General features: G+C 37.3%; 1 protein-coding gene across 2 annotated transcripts in view; it reads left to right on the top strand.

Moving 5' to 3' along the window:
- Positions 1-18556, top strand: part of MAP3K21 (mitogen-activated protein kinase kinase kinase 21) — a 73640-nt gene that overhangs the window by 19373 nt on the left and 35711 nt on the right. For both annotated transcript variants that reach the window (XM_043963626.1, XM_043963624.1), the window contains exon 2: positions 5384-5564. In XM_043963626.1, the coding sequence (XP_043819561.1) occupies positions 5384-5564 (181 nt within the window). The remainder of the gene's footprint in view (positions 1-5383; positions 5565-18556) is intronic.

The following is an 18556-nucleotide window of genomic DNA, read 5'->3' as shown; positions in this document are numbered from 1 at the left end:
TGACCAGGTAAATGGTATTATTATTGGCAAATAGAAAAGGCTGTAGGGGTGAACAGATGGATAAAAATGTGGAAATTCAATATTTGCCATGCTTGTAAGCAGTTGGAGATTTGGTTTTTAAAGCTTAGGAGAAAAATCAGGCTTAACGGTATAGATATGAGTTGATAATTTGGAGTTGATAGTTGAGCCCATTGAAACAAATTGATGACTAAGGAGAATTTAGAAAGAAAAGAAGTCTGATGTTGGAACCTTGGGTAATAACACATTAAGAAGAGTGATTAAAGAGTTAGGAAGAAAACTAGGAGAGGATAGTGTCTATATCTTGGGAAAAGAGTGTACTCAGAAAAAAAAGGGTCATGTTCTACAGCAGTGGTATTAAACTAATAGAAACAGATCCGTGCAGGTTTCATATTGACTTAGAAAACCACAAATGAACATTATCTATGTTGGATTATATTTAGAAAATTTTTGTTAAACGTTTACCAATTACATTTTAATCTGGTTGAGGCTGCAGCCTGGAGTTTTGCTTGTTTGTAGCCCATAGGGATTTTGACCTCTCTGGTCTCCTGTGTCAAAAATGGCAGAGATGTTAAATAGATGGAATACTAAGAAAAGGTATCTGAGTCTGGCAATAAGACAACAATTAGGGTACACATAATAATAAAGAGAGTACGTATTTAGTAGAGTTGGGGATGGGTGGAGGACATGAGCCAGATTATAGCGTATTGTGGCATGAATAGAGGCATCAAGTATGGATTACTTATTCAAATCAATTCAATAAGTATTTATCACATATTTGCTATGTTTCAGGCATTGTCAGGCATAGGGACACAAAGATCAACAATGAAATGGCCCTTGACCTGACCTTGAGGATGGAGGGCACAATATGTATATAGATAAGTGAATGTAGTATGTATACTAAAAAATTGGGGAGGAGGTAGCTCTAACAACTGGGAAAATCAGGGAAGGCCTGGTGAAGGTAGCAATTGAACAGAGCTTAGAATGGAGTTTACTATTGCCAGTGGTAAAGTTGAAGTGGAAGAGCATTCCTGGCTTGGGGAACCACTCTTGCAAAGGTACAGAAGTAGGAGATGGCAGGTTATATATAGGCAACAACAAGCAGTCCAGTTTGACTTAAAAAACTTAAAATATGTAAAGGTGAGTAATGTGAATAGAGTCTAGAAAGATAGCTCTTCATAACTTGGATCCAAAAGAGTAGTTTCTGTTTTATTTTGGTGATAGTAAGGGAATAAGGGAACCATTTAAGCTTTTGGGGGGTGGGGGAGTGGGGAAGGAGCGATGTGTTCTGAACTGGTTTTTAGGAATTTCAGTTTAGGAGCTAGAGGATGGATTACAAGGGGGAAGTATCTGGAGGTAGAAAGGCTGATTAAGAGTCAGTTGGCAGCAATAAAGGTGAAAGATGATTAGGGCTTGATCTAAGGTAGTTTGTTATATGACAAAAGAAAAGAGGATAAACCCGTGGAGGGAAATTTAATAAAACTTGGTGATGGAGGTGAGGGAGAAGAAAGAGTCAAAAATAGTTGCAAGCCTGTGGACCTAGATGATTGGAAGAATGATGATGCCCCTGACAGAAATAAATAAATTAGTATGAGGAGCAGGTTTTGGAAAAAGGAAAAAGAAATCTGTATTGGATATCTTGAGTTGGAGATGGATTGGAACTCAAGAGAGGGATTAAGTCTGGGATAAGTAGATTTGGGAGCTATCTGTGTATAGATGGTAATTGAACTCATGAGAGCTATGAAGTCACCAAGAGAGAAAGTAAAGAGAAGATAGGGCCCAGAACAGAGCCCTGGAGTATGCCCACATAAAGGGGATGTTGAGAGCATCTGAAGTACAGAATGCCTAACTAGGAGAGGTAACTTGTGACAGATTCCTTGATTTTTCAGTAAGGGAGCAGGTAACCTCTTTTGTTGAGGATAGATGTTCAGTGGATTGTGAGTCAATCAAGAATGAGTAAAAGGATTGCTATGCAGCTGTTATGGAGCAGTTGTTAATAGATAACATAAGTTTGTAGTGCACCCAAATAGGAGGTGAGAAGGCATAGAGGACTGGGATAATCTAAAGTTTAGGTTAGAAAAGTGATGAATGGAGATAAGACTAGAGGAAAGAGATTTAAAACAATTTTTAATCATAAAAGTACTTTATTATTTTCCATTTACATGTAAAATAGTTATCAACATTTGTTTTCATAAGATTTTTGAGTCTAAATTTTTCTCTCTCCTTCCCTCCCCCCCTCCCTAAGACAAAAAGCAATCTGATATAGGTTATATATGTATAATCACATTAAACATTTCTGCATTAGTCATGTTGTGAAAGAAGAATCAGAACAAAAGGGTAAAACCTCAAAAAAGAAAAAAAAACCAAAAAAGTAGAAAAATATGGTTCAATTTGCATTCAGAATCCACAATTGTTTTTTCTGGATTTGGAGATTTTCCATCATGAGTTCTTTGGAATTGTCTTGGATCATTGCATTGCTGAGAAGAGCCAAGTCTGTCACAGTTGATTATCACACAATGTTGCTGTTACTGTGTACAGTGTTCTTCTGGTTCTGCTCACTTCACTTAGCATCAAGGAACTTAAGTCTTTCCAGGTTTTTCTGAAATTTGCTTGCTTGTTATTTCTTACAGCACAATAGTATTCTATTACATTCATATACCACAGCTTGTTCAGCCATTCCCCAATTGATGGGCATTCTCTCAATTTCCAATTCTTTGCCACCACAAAGAGAGCTGCTATAAATATTTTTTTACATATGGGTCCTTTTCCCTTTTCTATGATCTCTTTGGGATACAGACCTAGTAGTGGTATTACTGGGTCAAAGGATATGCACAGTCCCATAGCCCTTTGGGCATTATTCCAAATGGCTCTCCAGAATGGTTGGAATGGTTGCAGAATGGTTCACAACTCCACCAAAAATGCATTAGTATTCCAATTTTTCCACAGCTTCTCCAACATTTATTAATTCCCTTTTTTGTCATGTTAGCCAATTTGATAGGTGTGAGGTGGCACCTCAGAGTTTTTTTTAAATTTGCATTTCTCTAATCAGTAGTGATTTAGAGCATTGTTTCATATGGCAATAGATGGCTTTGATTTCTTCATCTGAAAATTGCCTGTTTTGACCATTTCTCGTTTCCTTTTTTTTTTTTTCCGGGGTAATGAGGGCTAAGTGACTTGCTCATGGTCACAGAGCTAGTGTCAAGGGTCTGAGGTCAGATTTGAATTCAGGTCGTCCTGAATCCAGGGCCAGTGCTTTATCCACAGTGCTTTATCAACTATATACACATAAAATATATAGTTCCCTGTATATTTTAGAAATGAGGCCTTTATCAGAAACATTGGCTGTAAAAACTGTTTCCCAGCTTTCTGCTTCCTTTTTAATTTTGGCTGCATTGCTTCTGTTTGTAAAAAAACATTTTAGTTTAATGTAATCAAAATCCATTTTGCATTTCATAATATTCTCTATCTCTTGTTTGGTCATAAATTGTTCTCCTCTCCATAGATCTGAGAGGTAAACTATTCCTTCCTAATTTATCTATGGTATCATCCTTTATGTCTAAATCATCTACCCATTTTGACCTTATTTTAGTATAAGGTGTAAGATGTTGATCTATGCCTAGTTTCTGTCATACTATTTTCTATTTTTCCCAGAAGTTTTTGTCAGATACTGAGTTGCTATCCCAGAAGTTGGAGTCTTTGGGTTTATCAAACAGTAGATTACTGTAGTCATTTACGACTGTGTCTCCTGTGCCTAACATGTTCTATTGATCCATCACTCTATTTCTTGGCCAGTACCAAATAGTGCCAAAATGACTGCTGCTTTATAGTACAGCTTCAGATTTGGTACAGCTAGCCCACCTTTCTGTGCATTTGTTTTCATTAGTTCCCTTGATATTCTTGACCTTTTGTTCTTCCAGATGAATTTTATTATTTTTTTCTAGCTCTATAAAATTATTTTAGGTAGTCTGATTGGTATGGCAAATTATGGTAAGTTAATTTAGGTAGAATTGTCATTTTTATTATATTAGTTTGGCCTATCCATGAGCAATTGATATTTTTCCAATTATTTAGGTCTAATTTGATATGTGTGGACAGTGTTTTATAATTGTGTTCATAGAGTTCCTGGGTTTGTCTTGGCAGGTAGACTTCCAAGTATTTTATATTGTCTACAGTTACTGGAATTTCTCAAGGAAAGAGATTTGTAGCGAATGGTATAGAGTTACTCTGATTAACTCTGGTCCCAGGTTGCTACTGAAGGAAAGTGAGATTGGAGGATTGTAAGGCTGGGCCAGAGATGTAGATTGGGGAAGCAGGAAGAAGTAAAGTGACTAGGCCTTGTATTGAGGAGATAGTTTTAGGAGAGGTGAGGTACAGGGAGAGGTAGGCTAGCAGGAGGTTGTAGTCAGATGTAGGAATTTCAGACTTTTGGATCATGGAAGAAATCAAGGGTATTGCCATCTCTGTGTATGGCCAGGTTGTGAAGATAAGTTATAGGGAGTTGAGGAGGCTGATGAACTGCTAGTATGTTTGAGGTAAAATGAATTTGGATATTGAAATCCCTAAGTATAAGGGCAGGGGTTAAGATGTTTAGAAAAAGAAAAATAAATGACCCAGGTAAACTTTTGGGGGGGGGTGGGGTTGCAACAAGGGTCAAGTGACTTGCCCAGGGTCACATAGTTAGTGTCAAGTGTCTGAGGCTGGATTTGAACTCAGTTCCTCCTGAATCCAGGGCCAGTGCTTTATTCACTGTGCCACCTAGCCGCCCCCATCCCAGGTAAACTTTTTGAGAAAGAAATAATGACCTGAGTATGTAGATTGCTGCCACTAGCATTTTTATTGGCTTTGGTCCTCAGAAAGAGGTTGTATTGGGTCTAGAAATCCAGAAGGCAGAATGCGGACACCATAGTAGTAGACTTCATGGCTGTAGTTTTTGGAGGGGAAGAAAAGGGAACCTAGGAGTGGTAGTGTGCCACACTTTTTAGGTACAATTGTAGAAGACAATAAAATGCACCCCCAGTGTTGACTCATAGTGTTATGCATCCTCTGGGTCTGGTGGGCTGTTTAGTGGTAGGTTGCTTAGGGCTCTATCCCATTAGGTTTGTAGGTTGTTATAGGGGGAAGGGTATCCAAAGGATATTTGTGTTTGAAAGGATGAGTAGGTGGATAGTAGCTTCATGAGGTAGAGGAACCTAGGAAGGTTTTTTTGTTGTTGTTGTTTTCTTTTTCTTTGTTTTTTTTTTAATTGGGAATTGTGAAACCTAAACAAATGTGAAGTAGTCAATAGAGAGGGAGATTTAAAATGTCAAAGCATATTTGACAGTTTTGTTGGCATATTGAAATCTCCCTATTCGTGTGCTCTTTGCAGTTTTACTCCTTGAGAAGATAGAGCATGATGACATCTGCAATAAAACACTGAAGATTACAGATTTTGGTCTGGCTAGGGAATGGCATAGAACAACCAAAATGAGTGCGGCCGGTACATATGCATGGATGGCACCTGAAGTTATCAAGTCATCCTTGTTTTCTAAAGGAAGTGACATCTGGAGGTGAGTACCCATATTCATTTGGCTTTTACACACTGCTCCATGGAAGTTAGCTCCTGTGCTTTTTAAAAGGAGGATGTTAATGTATCCAATAGCTTTAAGCACACATAAAACCCTTCTTTTCCAGGAATACTTTCTGTTTATGATGTCTCCTATCAAACTTTTAAGCCAATTCAAAACATGACAAGAATAAATAACTTGAGGTTTTTATTTTCAGAAAATCTTTACTTGTTGGTATAATCTTACTAGTGCCATGTAGTATTTTTCCAAGTTGTGAGTTTGCTCATAATGGATGAGACGTTGTCTTGAGTGTCTCTTCATCATAAAGTGCAAGTTTTTGGATTGAATTCAGTTTACTTGAACAAATATTTGTTAAGTATCTACTAAGTACAGAACTCTTTGTTACGTGACCAAAAGCACAATGGTGAGCAAGTGTGTGGTATATGGGATTGAAGCAAAAAGTCCATTTAGCTAGAAAATAGAGTATGGGGAAAGGAGTACATGAGTATCATACTTTAAAGCTTATATAGTTGGGGGGTGCCATGTATAGGAGGGCCTAAAATGTCAGGCAAGGCAAATTGACTATGAGGCAAGCTAGGCAACAGAAGGAACTATTGTAGACTTTTGAACAGAGAGGTATAAATGAATGAATTAAGCATTTATTAAGTGTTTACCATGAGCAATGCACTATGGTAAGCCTTGGGGATACAAATGGAAAAGTAAGGCAATTTCTGCTCTCAGGGAACTCACATTCTAATGGGAGGCACTGCACATATAGAAGGTTTCAGCTACAAGTCAAATGGAAATGTTTTATGGTCTTTAGGGTACAGTGGCAAAGCAGGTGATAATACACAATGGCTAGTCACAAGGAAGATTAATCTGCCAGTTTTATAAAAAATAAAAGCAGCATGATAGCAAATAGAGCCCTCAACTTGAAGTAAAGTGTTCCAAATTTTGGCTTTTAGACTTAGTAGCTATGTGATGATGGGAAAGTCACTTAATTTCTTAGAGCCTCAGTTTCCTCATCTATAAAATGGATATATACTACTTAAATCACAGGGGGTTATTAAAGTGCACCTTAAAATGCAATATAAATCTCAGGTACTTGTTATTGGAATAGGGAGAGTAGAGTTAGAAAGACTTATTAATAGGCTATTGCAGTAGTATAGAGAGCTGGTCCCGGGAATTTGTACTAGGATAATAGCCATAAGAATAGAGAAGGGCAAATGGATAGGAGAGACTCCTCATATCATGAGTTGATTGGTACATCCAAAGATAGCCCTCCATCAGCAGGAATTGGTAATGGATTAGATAAGAGGTTAAGAAGAAGAGTCCGAGGCTTGGAATTTGAGAGAAAGAGGAAATAATACCACAGACAAATAGTGATGTTGGAAGAAATATCTTGGTTTAAAAAGTAAGATCCTGAATTCAGTTTTGTATCTTTGGAACTTGATATTCTGGTGGGACATCTAGGTAGAGAATAGCAGTATGCTTTACTTTAAACAAGTTAGAATTTACAAGAGAATGATTATTCACTTCAGAAAAGGTTTTTCACATAATTCCTTTAAGTGGCAAATGTATGAAATGCATACCGCTTTTTAAAAACTACCTCAAACTTCTGGAAGCCAAGATAGTAGAGTCAGATGGAAATCAACTGAACTTTATCAAATTCACCTCCAACAACTATAAAATAGCACCTCAAACAAATTCTGGTAAGGCAGAAATAACAGAAAGAAAGGGTGAAACAATTTTCCAGCCCAAGACAACTTAGGAGGTCAGCAGGAAAGGTCTATCCCACTTGGGTAAAAGGGAAGCACAGTCCTAGGTAGTCAGTGTCCTGGCAAGCCAGTAGCAGACCCTACATCAGCAAGCCAGCAGGAAGCCCTGAGATCTAGTACAGGTCAGTGAACAAGGCCTTGTGGCCTTGGTCCTGCAGTAGGTAAGAGGCCAACCCCTGCCCCCTCTACCACCTGTCCCCAGAGCCCCGCACCAGGTTCACTCCTTACACCCTCTCAAGGTCCTAACACAGTACTGGGGCCCCTCCCCTTGGGCCTCAGTACAGCTCCAGGCCCCCTACATTCCCTAGCACAGCATCCTATCACCTGTGTAACACTAGATTAGTAGCATCCAAGGCCTACAGTTTCTGGCACAAGAAATTTGGGACAGTGCCCTCTCTACTGCAGGAACAGAATTCAACTTTAAAAGTAATGAAATAGGCTAGAAAAAAATCCACAAAAAAAATAACCTGGCCATAAAAAGTTATTATGATGATAGGGAAGATCAAAACACAGACTCAGAAGAGGACATTGATGTTAAAATACCTAAATTTAAAGTCTCAAAGAAAAATGAGAATTTGTCTCAGTCCCAAAAAGAAGTCATGGAAGAGCTCAAAAAGGACTTTAAAAATAAGAGAAAAGAAAAATTGGGAAAAGAAATGAGAATGAAGCAAGAGAATCATGAAAAAAGAGCTAGCAACTTGACAGAGGAAACACAAAAAATGGGAAAAGATATAAAAAAAATATTGAAGAAAACATCTCCTATAAAGGTAGAATTGGCCAAATGGAAAAGGATGTAAAAAGCTAACTAAAGAAAATAACTCCCTAAAAATTAGAATTGGAAAAGCAGAAGCTAATGATTCCATGAGACATCAAAAGCAACAAAACAAAATCAAAAGAATGAAAAAAGTAGAAGAAAATGTAAAATATCTCATTGGAAAAACAACTGACCTAAAAAGTAGATCCGGGAGAGATAATTTAAGAATTATTGCAGTACTTAAAAGCCATGATCATAAAAGGGACCTGGCCATCACACTTCAAGAAATTATCAAAGAAAACTGCCCTGCTGTTCTAGAACCAGAGGGTAAACTAGACATGGAAAGAGTCTATTCGCTCCTAAAAGAGATCCCAAAATGAAAACTCCCAGCAATATAACCAAATTCCAGACTTCCCAGGTGAAAGAGAAAATATTACATGCAGTCAGAAAGAAACAGTTCAGATAACGTGGTCCCACAGTTAGGATTACACAGGTTTTAGTGGGTTCTACATGAAGGTATCAGAGGATATGGAATATGATATTCCAGAACGCAAAGGAGCTAGCACTACTATAACCAAGAATCACCTACCTTACTCAGTGAAACTAAATGTAATCCTTCAGAGGAAAAAAAAATGGTCATTCAGTGAAATAGAGAAGTTTCAAGTTCTCTTGATGAAAAGTCCAGAGCTGAACAAAAATAAATTGATCTTCAAATACAAGACTCAAGAGAAACATAAAAAGCCAAAAACAAAAGAGAAAACAAGGAATTCAATAAGACTAAACTGTTTGCATCCCTATGTGGGAAGATGATACTGATAACTTTTAAGAACTGTATGATACAGTTTGTAGTTAGTAATATACATAGACAGAGGGTGTAGATATAATGTGACTTTGATAGAATGATATGCCTCTCCCCCCAAAAACTTAGGGAGTGAGAAAGGGGACTACACTGGGAGAAGAAGGAAGGGAGAGATAGAATGGGGTAAATTATCTCATATAAAGAGGTGTGAAAGACCTATTACAGTGGAGGAGAAGATGTGAGGCAGGGCAGTGGACATTGTTTGAACCTTACTGTCATCAGAATTGGCTCAAAAAGGAAATAACATACATAATAAGTTAGGTATAGAAATCTATTTTACCATATAGGGAAGTGGGAGCGGAGGAGGTTAAGAAGGGAGGGGGAGGGACTGACAAAAGGGCAGATTGGGGGAGGCATTGATAAGGAGCAGAAGAACACTGGTGAGGAGGGAAAGGGAGAAAGGAGGAAAAAGAGGATGGAGGGAAATCCATAGTTAGAAATCTTTTTTTTAAATTTAAAAATATATTTTATTATTTATTTTATAAGAAATCAACTAAAATAATATCTGAACTGTTATTTGGATTTCAGCACTATCACTCTAAATATTAATTTTTTTTCCAAAAATGAGCCCATTTTCATATTAGATTATAATCTTTACAAATGTTGAAAACTATCATGACTAGAGAATCTATTTAATATTGCTATTAAAATTATTAGATATAAAATAAATTCACAAGAGAATGTGTTTTCCTAGACTATATACAGTAAACAAGAACACTTTTCTACTATCCTATTATTTCTTACTTTCTCTAAACAATTTTTTTTTAATTAATAAAGTATTTTATTTTTTTCCCATTACATGTAAAGATAGTTCTCAACTTTTGTTTATACAGGCTTTCCAATTTCAGATTTTTCTCCCTCCCTCCCCCCTCCCCTAGACAGCAGGTAATCTGATATAGCATAGTTAGAAATCTTAACTCTAAGTGTCAGTGGGATGAACTCAACCATAAAACAAAAGCTGATAGCAGAATGGATTAAAAAACAGAATCCTACAATACCTTGTTTACAAGAAACACACTCGAGGCAGAGAAACACAGAGTAAAGGTAAGGTGCTGGAACAGATTCTATTATGCTTTGGCTGAAGTTAAAAAAAAAGTAGGGATAGTAAGCATGATTTCAGACAAAGCAAAAGCAAAAACAGATCTAATTAAGAGATAAGCAAGGTTATATATCTGCAATCACATTAAACATAATTCTGCATCAGTCATATTGTGACAGAAGAGTCAGAGCACAAGGGAAATAACACACAAAAAGAATTAAAAAAAAAAAAAAACAGCCCAACAGTATGGTTCAATCTGCATTCCTAAACCACAATTCTTTTTTTTCTGGATGTTGAGAACATTTTCTATTATGAAGTTCTTTGAAATTGTTTTGGACCATAAAAAGAGCCAAGTCTGTCACCATGTGATTGTACATATAGAACCTATATTAGATTGCTTTCTGTCCTGGGGAGGAGGGAGGGAAGGACTGGTGGGAGAAAAATTTGGAACAGAAAATCCTATGAAAACAAATGTTGAAAACTATCCTTATATGTAACTGGAAAATAATGAAATACTTAAATGGGAAAAAAAAAAGAGAGAGATAAGGAAGGAAAACTACATCTTGCTAAAAGGTACCATAGACAAGTAATATCAATATTAAGCACATATATGTGGTATATAATCCAAATTCTTAAAGAAGTTAAATGAGTTACAGGAGGAAATAGACAGTAGAACTATACTATTGGGAGACCTCAACTTTCCCCTCTCACACCTAGATAAAACTAACCACAAAATAAAAAAGGATTAGGGAGGTGAATAGAATTTTAGGAAAGTTACATATGATAGACCTCTGGGGAAAACTGAATAGGGGTAGAAAAAAATATACCTTTTTCTTAGTGGTACATGGCACCTACACAAAAATGGACTATTAGGACAGAAAAAACTCACAATCAAATGCAGAAAGGCAGAAATATTAAATACATCCTTTTCAGATCATAATACAATAAAATTACATTCCATAAAAGACAGTGGAAAGATAAAAATTAATTGGAAACTAAATAATCTAATCCTATTAAAGAATGAGTGGGTCAAAGAACAAATCACAGAAAACATCAATAAATTTCACTTGAGAACAATGATGATGAGACAACATACCAGAATTTATGGGATGTAGCCAGAGCAACACTTGGGGAAAATTTATATCTCTAAATTCACACATGAATAAATAAAGTGCAAGTTAATGAATTGGGCATGCAACTGGGGAAAAAAAAACTAGAAGAGCCAATTACAAATTACAATTAAACACCAAATTGGAAATCCTGCAAACTAAAGATGAGATTAATACAATTGAAAGTAAGGAAACTATTGAGCTAACATGTAAAACTAGGAGTTGGTTTTATGGGGGCGGGAAACGAAAACATAAGATAAACCATTGGTTAATTTGTCTTTAAAAAAGAAAAAGGAAAACCAAATTACCAGTATCAAAAATGAGAACGGAAAATTCACCACCAATGAAGATGAAATCAAAGCAATTATTAGGAACTCTTTTGCCCAATAATGTCAATAAATTTGACCATCTAAGCTAAATTAATGAATATTTTCAAAAATGTAAATTGTCAAATGATTAATAGAAGAGGAAACAGAGTACCTATATAATCTCCTTTTAGAAAGAGAAATTTAGTAAGCTATCAAGAACTCCCTAAGAAAAAATTCCCTGCGCCAGATGGGTTCCCAAGTGAATTCTACTAAGCATTTAAAGAACAATTCCGATACTACATAAATTATTTGAAAAATAGGTAAAGAAAGATTCCTACCAAATTCCTTTTATGATGCAAATATGTTGCTATTACCTAAATCAGGAAGAGCTAAAACAGAGAAAGAAAATTACAGACCAATTTCCCTAATGAATATTGTTGCAAAAACAATTTAATAAATTGAGATTATAAAAATTTAAAAAAATACTTACGTAAATAACTTTGATCCTGCTAGCAGTCTAGTAATTCTGTTCTCCGCCTGTTAGTGTGACGATGTTAGAAGTTTCTTTATTATATAAGAAATACACAATGTTTCTGGAACTTGGTTATCCTGTAGATTGATCAAAGAACCAAGAATTAGGAAGTAAGCAAAAAAGCTTCTGAGTAACCAAAATAGATTCCCCAAAGTACCCATCTTGTAGTCCATGTTCTCCCCAAGCCTTTACTTAGATTATCTACTTATCTTAGAAACTGTTCTAATATACATCAGTTTATTTTATTTTCAAACACAGCAGTTGAAAAGCAACAGATTAGAGCAAGGGAGAGGGCCTACAATAGAGGTAAGCATAATGATAGCAGAGAGCAAATGTTCCTTGGCATCCTTAACTGCACTGGAGTGGCAAAAAACTACGTAGAAAGCAAATGAAAGAATCTAAAAAGTATAGCAACCTAGTAATAGCATCCAATCTTATATATCCCAACAAGCTCTGAGGACATCGCTGTATTACAACTTGGTATAGTTATTGTTTTTGAAGGGGGGGGCATTGTGACTTTGCATACTGGATGAGGAATCGGGGAAACCTATGTTCAAATGTGACCCATGACAATTAAAGTGTCCGCACCTCTCAGCATCAGGAAATTCCCTTACCTACAAAGTCATAGATAGTTATAATCTGTCTTGCTAGAAATAATGTCTATACCTACAAAATCCTATGACTGTGATGTATTGACAATTATTGATAGCTCCTAGTGATGAGTTGTAGTCATCTATTGAAATATGTTGAGTATAGGTGGTTTAAAAACTCAAGGATATGTGTAATACATTTTAGAAAGATTTTCATCATTATTCAAATTTTTAAAATTATTTAAAGAAGGACTTTGCTCTCTCAGGGAATAATTTCTTTCTCAAGGATTCTGCATAATTAAGGTTTTATTGTACTCACTAATTGGAATAGGGGTTTGGTGTCTTTAGACTTAGAAAATCTCTAGATATTCATAGACCCATTTTAGAGCTAGGAAATGACCTTTGAGGGGCAGCTAGGTTGCGCAGTGGATAGAGCACCGGCCCTGGAGTCAGGAGTACCTGAGTTCAAATCTGGCCTCAGACACTTAACACTTACTAGCTGTGTTACCCTGGGCAAGTCACTTACCCCCAATTGCCTCACTAAAAAAAAAAAAAGAAAAAAGAAAAAGGAAATGACCTTTGAAATAATTTAATGCAAGCCCCCCCCCATTTTATAGATAAATAAACTAAAACCAAGAGAGATTAATGATTTGCCTAATATACAACTATTTTAGCACACAGATTCATAAGATTAGTTACAGAATTTCAGAGTTGAAAGCAACATGAGCAACTAATACCTGAAAAAATTTCCTGATAACACATCTAACAAGCGGTCATCTGGCATTAGCTTGAAGAGCTCCATTAAAAGGGAAACTCACCACTTCTTCTTTTTTTTTTTTTTGGTTTTGGTTTTGTTTTGTTTTGCAGGCAATGGGGGTTAAGTGACTTGCCCAGGGTCACACAGCTAGTAAGTGTCAAGTGTCTGAGGCCGGATTTGAACTCAGGTACTCCTGACTCCAGGGCCGGTGCTTTAACCACTGCGCCATCTAGCTGCCCCAAACTCACCACTTCTTAAAACAGCTCATTCTACTTTTGAACAGCTCTGATCATCAGGAGTCTTTTCCTGCCATCAATCCTAAATTTCCATCTTGGCAAATAGTACCCATTGCTTCTGGTTTTGCCTTCTGGGGCCAAGCAGAATAAATCTAATCCCCCTTCCATATGACAAACTGCAAGATACCTCAAGATGACTATCATGTACCCACTGAATCTTCTCCAGGCCACATGCCCTCATTTCCTTTTAACCAATCTTCATATGGCCATGAACTGGAGTTCTTCACCATCCTGCTTACCTTCCTCCAGGTACTTTAGAGCTTTTCAAAGTCCTTCCTGACATGTGATACCCAGAAATAGAACACGGTGCTACAGATATGAGCTTACCGATGTTCATACAGCAGAATTATATTAGTTTTGGAAGCTATGTCTCACTTCTAATATAGTTTAAAATTGCATTTGCTTTCTTGATTTTTGTATCATGCTATTGACTCATGCCTTTTTTCAGACAAGTTTTTATTCAGTCTTGCCTTCTCTGTCTTGTACTTGTGAAGTAGATTTTTTGAATAAAAGTATAAGACTTGACACTTAATCTTCTTAAACTTCATATTCTTAGATTCAGTCCAATATTCTAGCCTATCAGGGTCTTTTGGAAGCCTGACTTCTCATCCAAACTATTAGCTTTCCTTATTAGCTTCTCATCATCTGCAGATTTAGTAATCTGTGTCTTTATCTAAATCACTTGTAATTATTGAACACAATACCAAAAACAGATTCCGTGGGTACTCCACTGGAGACCTTCTAGGTTCATATGAGCCACTAATGATTCTGGTGAGCCATTGCTGTTGCAATTCAACCACAATTGCTTCCAGAGAATCTCCTAACAGATGCATTTCATTTTGGAAATCTGTAGCCCTGTAGCCCTACTCTCTTTATATTGGCCAGAGCTGGACCTAGGAATTCCCCCCAAACCCCCAGGGCAATTAACCCAACTGGTCCTGTTGTAAGGTCCTCTTGAGGAAACTATTGCAGGGAAAGCAGGATGGACAGGAGGAGAACTTGTCTTACTGCCACCTGGTAGCCTCTTATTTTAACTGCTTCTTGTTACCAGTGCCTCTTTTTGGGATTGGCTCCAGTAATGAAGTTTCCATTTTCTTCTTCCTTTGGCTGTAGCTGAGAACATCTGTCTATGAGTTTTTGTGTTTGTCATCAGTGATTTGTCTTGATTGGATTGCCAGGTAGTTCTAACTGATCCTGAAATTCACTTCAGTTCAGTGAGCTAAATGCTTATATACCTACTATGTGCAAGACATAGTTCTAGGTGCCCAGGCTGCAAAGATAAACATCAAATGGTTTAGGAGAGCTTACATTCTATTGGTGCTATAAAACCTCAGGCTCTTCCTGACTTCTCTCTGTTAAGGTCACCACCTTAATTGTAGTCAACTAGGTTGAAGTCATCTCTGACTCTTCATGTATTTAATCCTAACCTATTTTCAGTCGTTTACCAAGTTGTGTTGATTCTACCTGTAAGGGGCTGAATTTCTAGCTAGTCTGTCTAAAATATCTAATGAGTGGTCACCATTAAATTAGAAGCTTTAGCAAGAGTTTAGACTTTGAAGCATTTATTAAGGAGAATAAGAATTTGGTGAAGAGAGAAAGAGGCCTAGATTCATCTATCTATCAAAGGGAGAGCGCATTTTAGCTCCACTCTCCATGAGAGTCCTGACGAAAGAGAGTGAGCCACACCTCCTTCATCCCACAAGCCTCCTGTGAAACTGGGAACATTCCATCCACTCGCGCACACACACATCTCCAAGCTAATTGGCTGGTAGCCTTGAATGACAGTACCCACGAGCAAACATCACTTCCTGACACCAAGGAAAGCCACATGGCTTGCCCTCAGACTCCTTCTCCTCATGGTGGAGTTTTCCTGCAGTAACTCTCCAGCAGGTGGCATCATTCCAATCATTACATATCTGTTCCCTTCCATGGCCACTATTACAGTTAAGACCTCCATCTCCTTTTGCCTAGACTATTGCATTAGCTTCCCAATTTTTTTTCTGCATCAAGTTTCTCTTCTTTCCCATCATTCTTCCACACAGCTTCCAAATTGGGTTAGGAATAGGAAGTGGATCTTTGACTTCACTGGTGTAGGGAGATCCCAGCTGACAAAACTCACTCTACTGATGAAATTCAAAACCTTCTCTTCCACTTAAGAGTGTTAGATAGTGGCCTACAGCAGAGGTATCAAACTTCTGCTCAGAGTTCCTGAATGCAGCCTGAAGCATATTAAAATATAATTGGGGGGGCAGCTAGGTGGCGCAGTGGATAGAGCACTGGCTCTGCATTCAGGAGGACCCGAGTTCAAATCCAGCCTCAGACACTTAACAATTACTAGCTGTGTGACCCTGGGCAAGTCACTTAACCCCAATTACCTCACCAAAAAGACCAAACAAAATATAATTGGGAAATATTTAACAAAATAAATAAAAATACTGTACAACACAGAAAATCATACATTAGCATTCTCTAAATCTATATGCTGCCCACAGAGATCCCTTTCTATTTTAGTTTGACACCATTGGCCTGGAGAACTAAGAAGTTATGTTACTTGCTCAGTGGTCAAAAAGCCAGTATGTGTCAAAGGCTGGACTGGAACCCAGCAGTCAGAAGATTACTGTTAGAATTTTTAAAAAACTGTGTTAATAATATTCTTCATGTTCAGTTATACCATGTTTTCTAATATAGGCTGCACTTTATCCCAAAGTCTGACTTGCATAAACAATTTTAAGAAAAGTTATGAAGACAAAGTGCTAAATATCAAATAATGATATTTTATTCATTTTTAATTAAAAAATGTTTTAAGAATATACCAGTACCATTTTGATTGGGATTATATATTCTCTGGTAATTTTATTTTTCAGTGTTTATCTGTATTTTTTTTCTTTTCAAAGAAATTTCATTTTAGCACCATGGCTTATATTCATGCTAGCATAGGTATTTTAGGCTTTCTGAGGGCAGATATAAATTATTCTGTACATTGACATTTCCTTTTCAATTTATTTTAAAACGTAAAACAAGTCATTTAACCCCAATTGCCTCACCATATTTCTAGGGGCAGCTAGGTGGCGTAGTGGATGGAGCACTGGCCCTGGAGTCAGGAGTACCTGAGTTCAAATCTGGCCTCAGACACTTAACACTTACTAGCTGTGTGACCCTGGGCAAGTCACTTAACCCCAATTGCCTCACTAAAAAAAAACCCCAAAAACCAAAAATATATTTCTAGTGTACCAGAGGTTTTATAGAAATTGGAAGGAAAACTAAAGAATTGGCCAGGAAATAGAAATGGAAAATATTTGGGAGAGTTATATAAACATTCTGAATCACATATCCACATATAACAACAAATTGGAAACTTTGCTTGAGAACAATACCATTGTATCTAAAATGCTTCATAAATAGCAGTATTCTTTTTTTTTTTTAAGTGAGGCAATTGGGGTTAAGTGACTTGCCCAGGGTCACACAGCTAGTAAGTGTTAAGTGTCGGAGGCCGGATTTGAACTCAGGTACTCCTGACTCCAGGGCCGGTGCTCTATCCACTGCGCCACCTAGCTGCCCCGCAGTATTCTTTTAATATGTTCATGCCTCATCACACTTAATACAGTGGTTGTTGAAAACCTTATATTCTTTCTCCAAGTCCCCCATGCCACTATATTCCTTACCTTAATTAAAAGCATCTATTGTGAATTCTGACTTTGTCTCATTCCACAACTTTACATCATTTCCCATATGTATCTTCTTTGTTTCAGTTACTGAAGAAGCAACACCTTTCTTGATAAGGACAAATCCTGTGCCTTTGATCCTCTCTTTCTATCTCTTCTGGGAGCTGCCCCCTTCAGTCATTTTCACTTTCTTCTGTAGCAGTCTCCCATGTGTATATCTTACATATTGTCTTCTTCACTGCTGCCTACAAACAGCCAGATCGTTCATATCCTTAAAAAATCTTTATCCCTATCCTCTCTCTGCCCTTTCACAGTCAAACTTCTAGCGGAAAAAATAGCTAGAGTAGTCGTTGCCACTTCCATATTTTCTACTCTCTCTGTACTACTGGCAATCTTATTTCTTACCCCTCTACAGAATCTCAGGGCTTTAAGGGAAGTCTTTTTTTTGGGGGGGGGTGCAGGGCAATGAGGGTTAAGTGACTTGCCCAGGGTCACACAGCTAGTAAATGTCAAGTGTCTGAGGCTGGATTTGAACTCAGGTCGTCCTGAATCCAGGGCTGGTGCTTTATCTACTGTGCCACCTAGCTACCCCCATAAGGGACTTCTTAAGACATCTAATACAACCTGTACCTGAAAGAGAATCTTGGTGTATCCAGCATATCTTTTGCCTGAGCAAGATTTTCACATGTGGTCAACATATTGCTGTGTTCTCCTTTACCGTCCTTATTTGTTATAAAAGAGGGGTTCCGGAGGAGAGGAAAAGAGGAAAATGAATTAGGAAATGCAAAAAGAGGGGAAAAAAAGAAAAGTATCACATTGCAAATGACCAGAAGAGGAAAAATTGAAATTCAGGAGACACAAACAAATTCTGTTGTTACTCTGTTCAGGTTTATAGATGCTTATGACTTTCCAGCAGGTCTGTCCTGTCATAGATCACCCTTTTGGTTGTTATTTTTTGTTTACTGAAATGGTTGTTAGTTGATGATTAAACTCATAATAAAGTTTTTTAAAAGCCTCCTGTGATAGCAAACTTACCTCATAAGAAAGCCCATTCTTCTTTTATAGATCCATTTGTTAGGAAGGTTTTCCCATGTATCAAGCCTAAATTTGCTTCTTTGCCACTACCCCTCACTGCTTCTGGTTGTGTCTGCTACAGCTAGGCAGAACAAGTATAATCTCCTTTCCTCATGACACTTTCCAATGCTTGAAGATAGCCAGCATTGCCTAAATTTCATTTTCTTCGGGATAAGGATCAGTAGTACTTGCATGGTAGGAGCTTGAGGCCCTTTACAATCCTATTTGCCCTCCTTT

This window comes from Dromiciops gliroides, chromosome 4 (genome assembly GCF_019393635.1).
Source record: "Dromiciops gliroides isolate mDroGli1 chromosome 4, mDroGli1.pri, whole genome shotgun sequence".
Lineage (NCBI taxonomy): Eukaryota > Metazoa > Chordata > Mammalia > Microbiotheria > Microbiotheriidae > Dromiciops > Dromiciops gliroides.
Note: the sequence above shows the minus strand (reverse complement) of the source record. Positions and strands in the feature narration are given on the sequence as shown.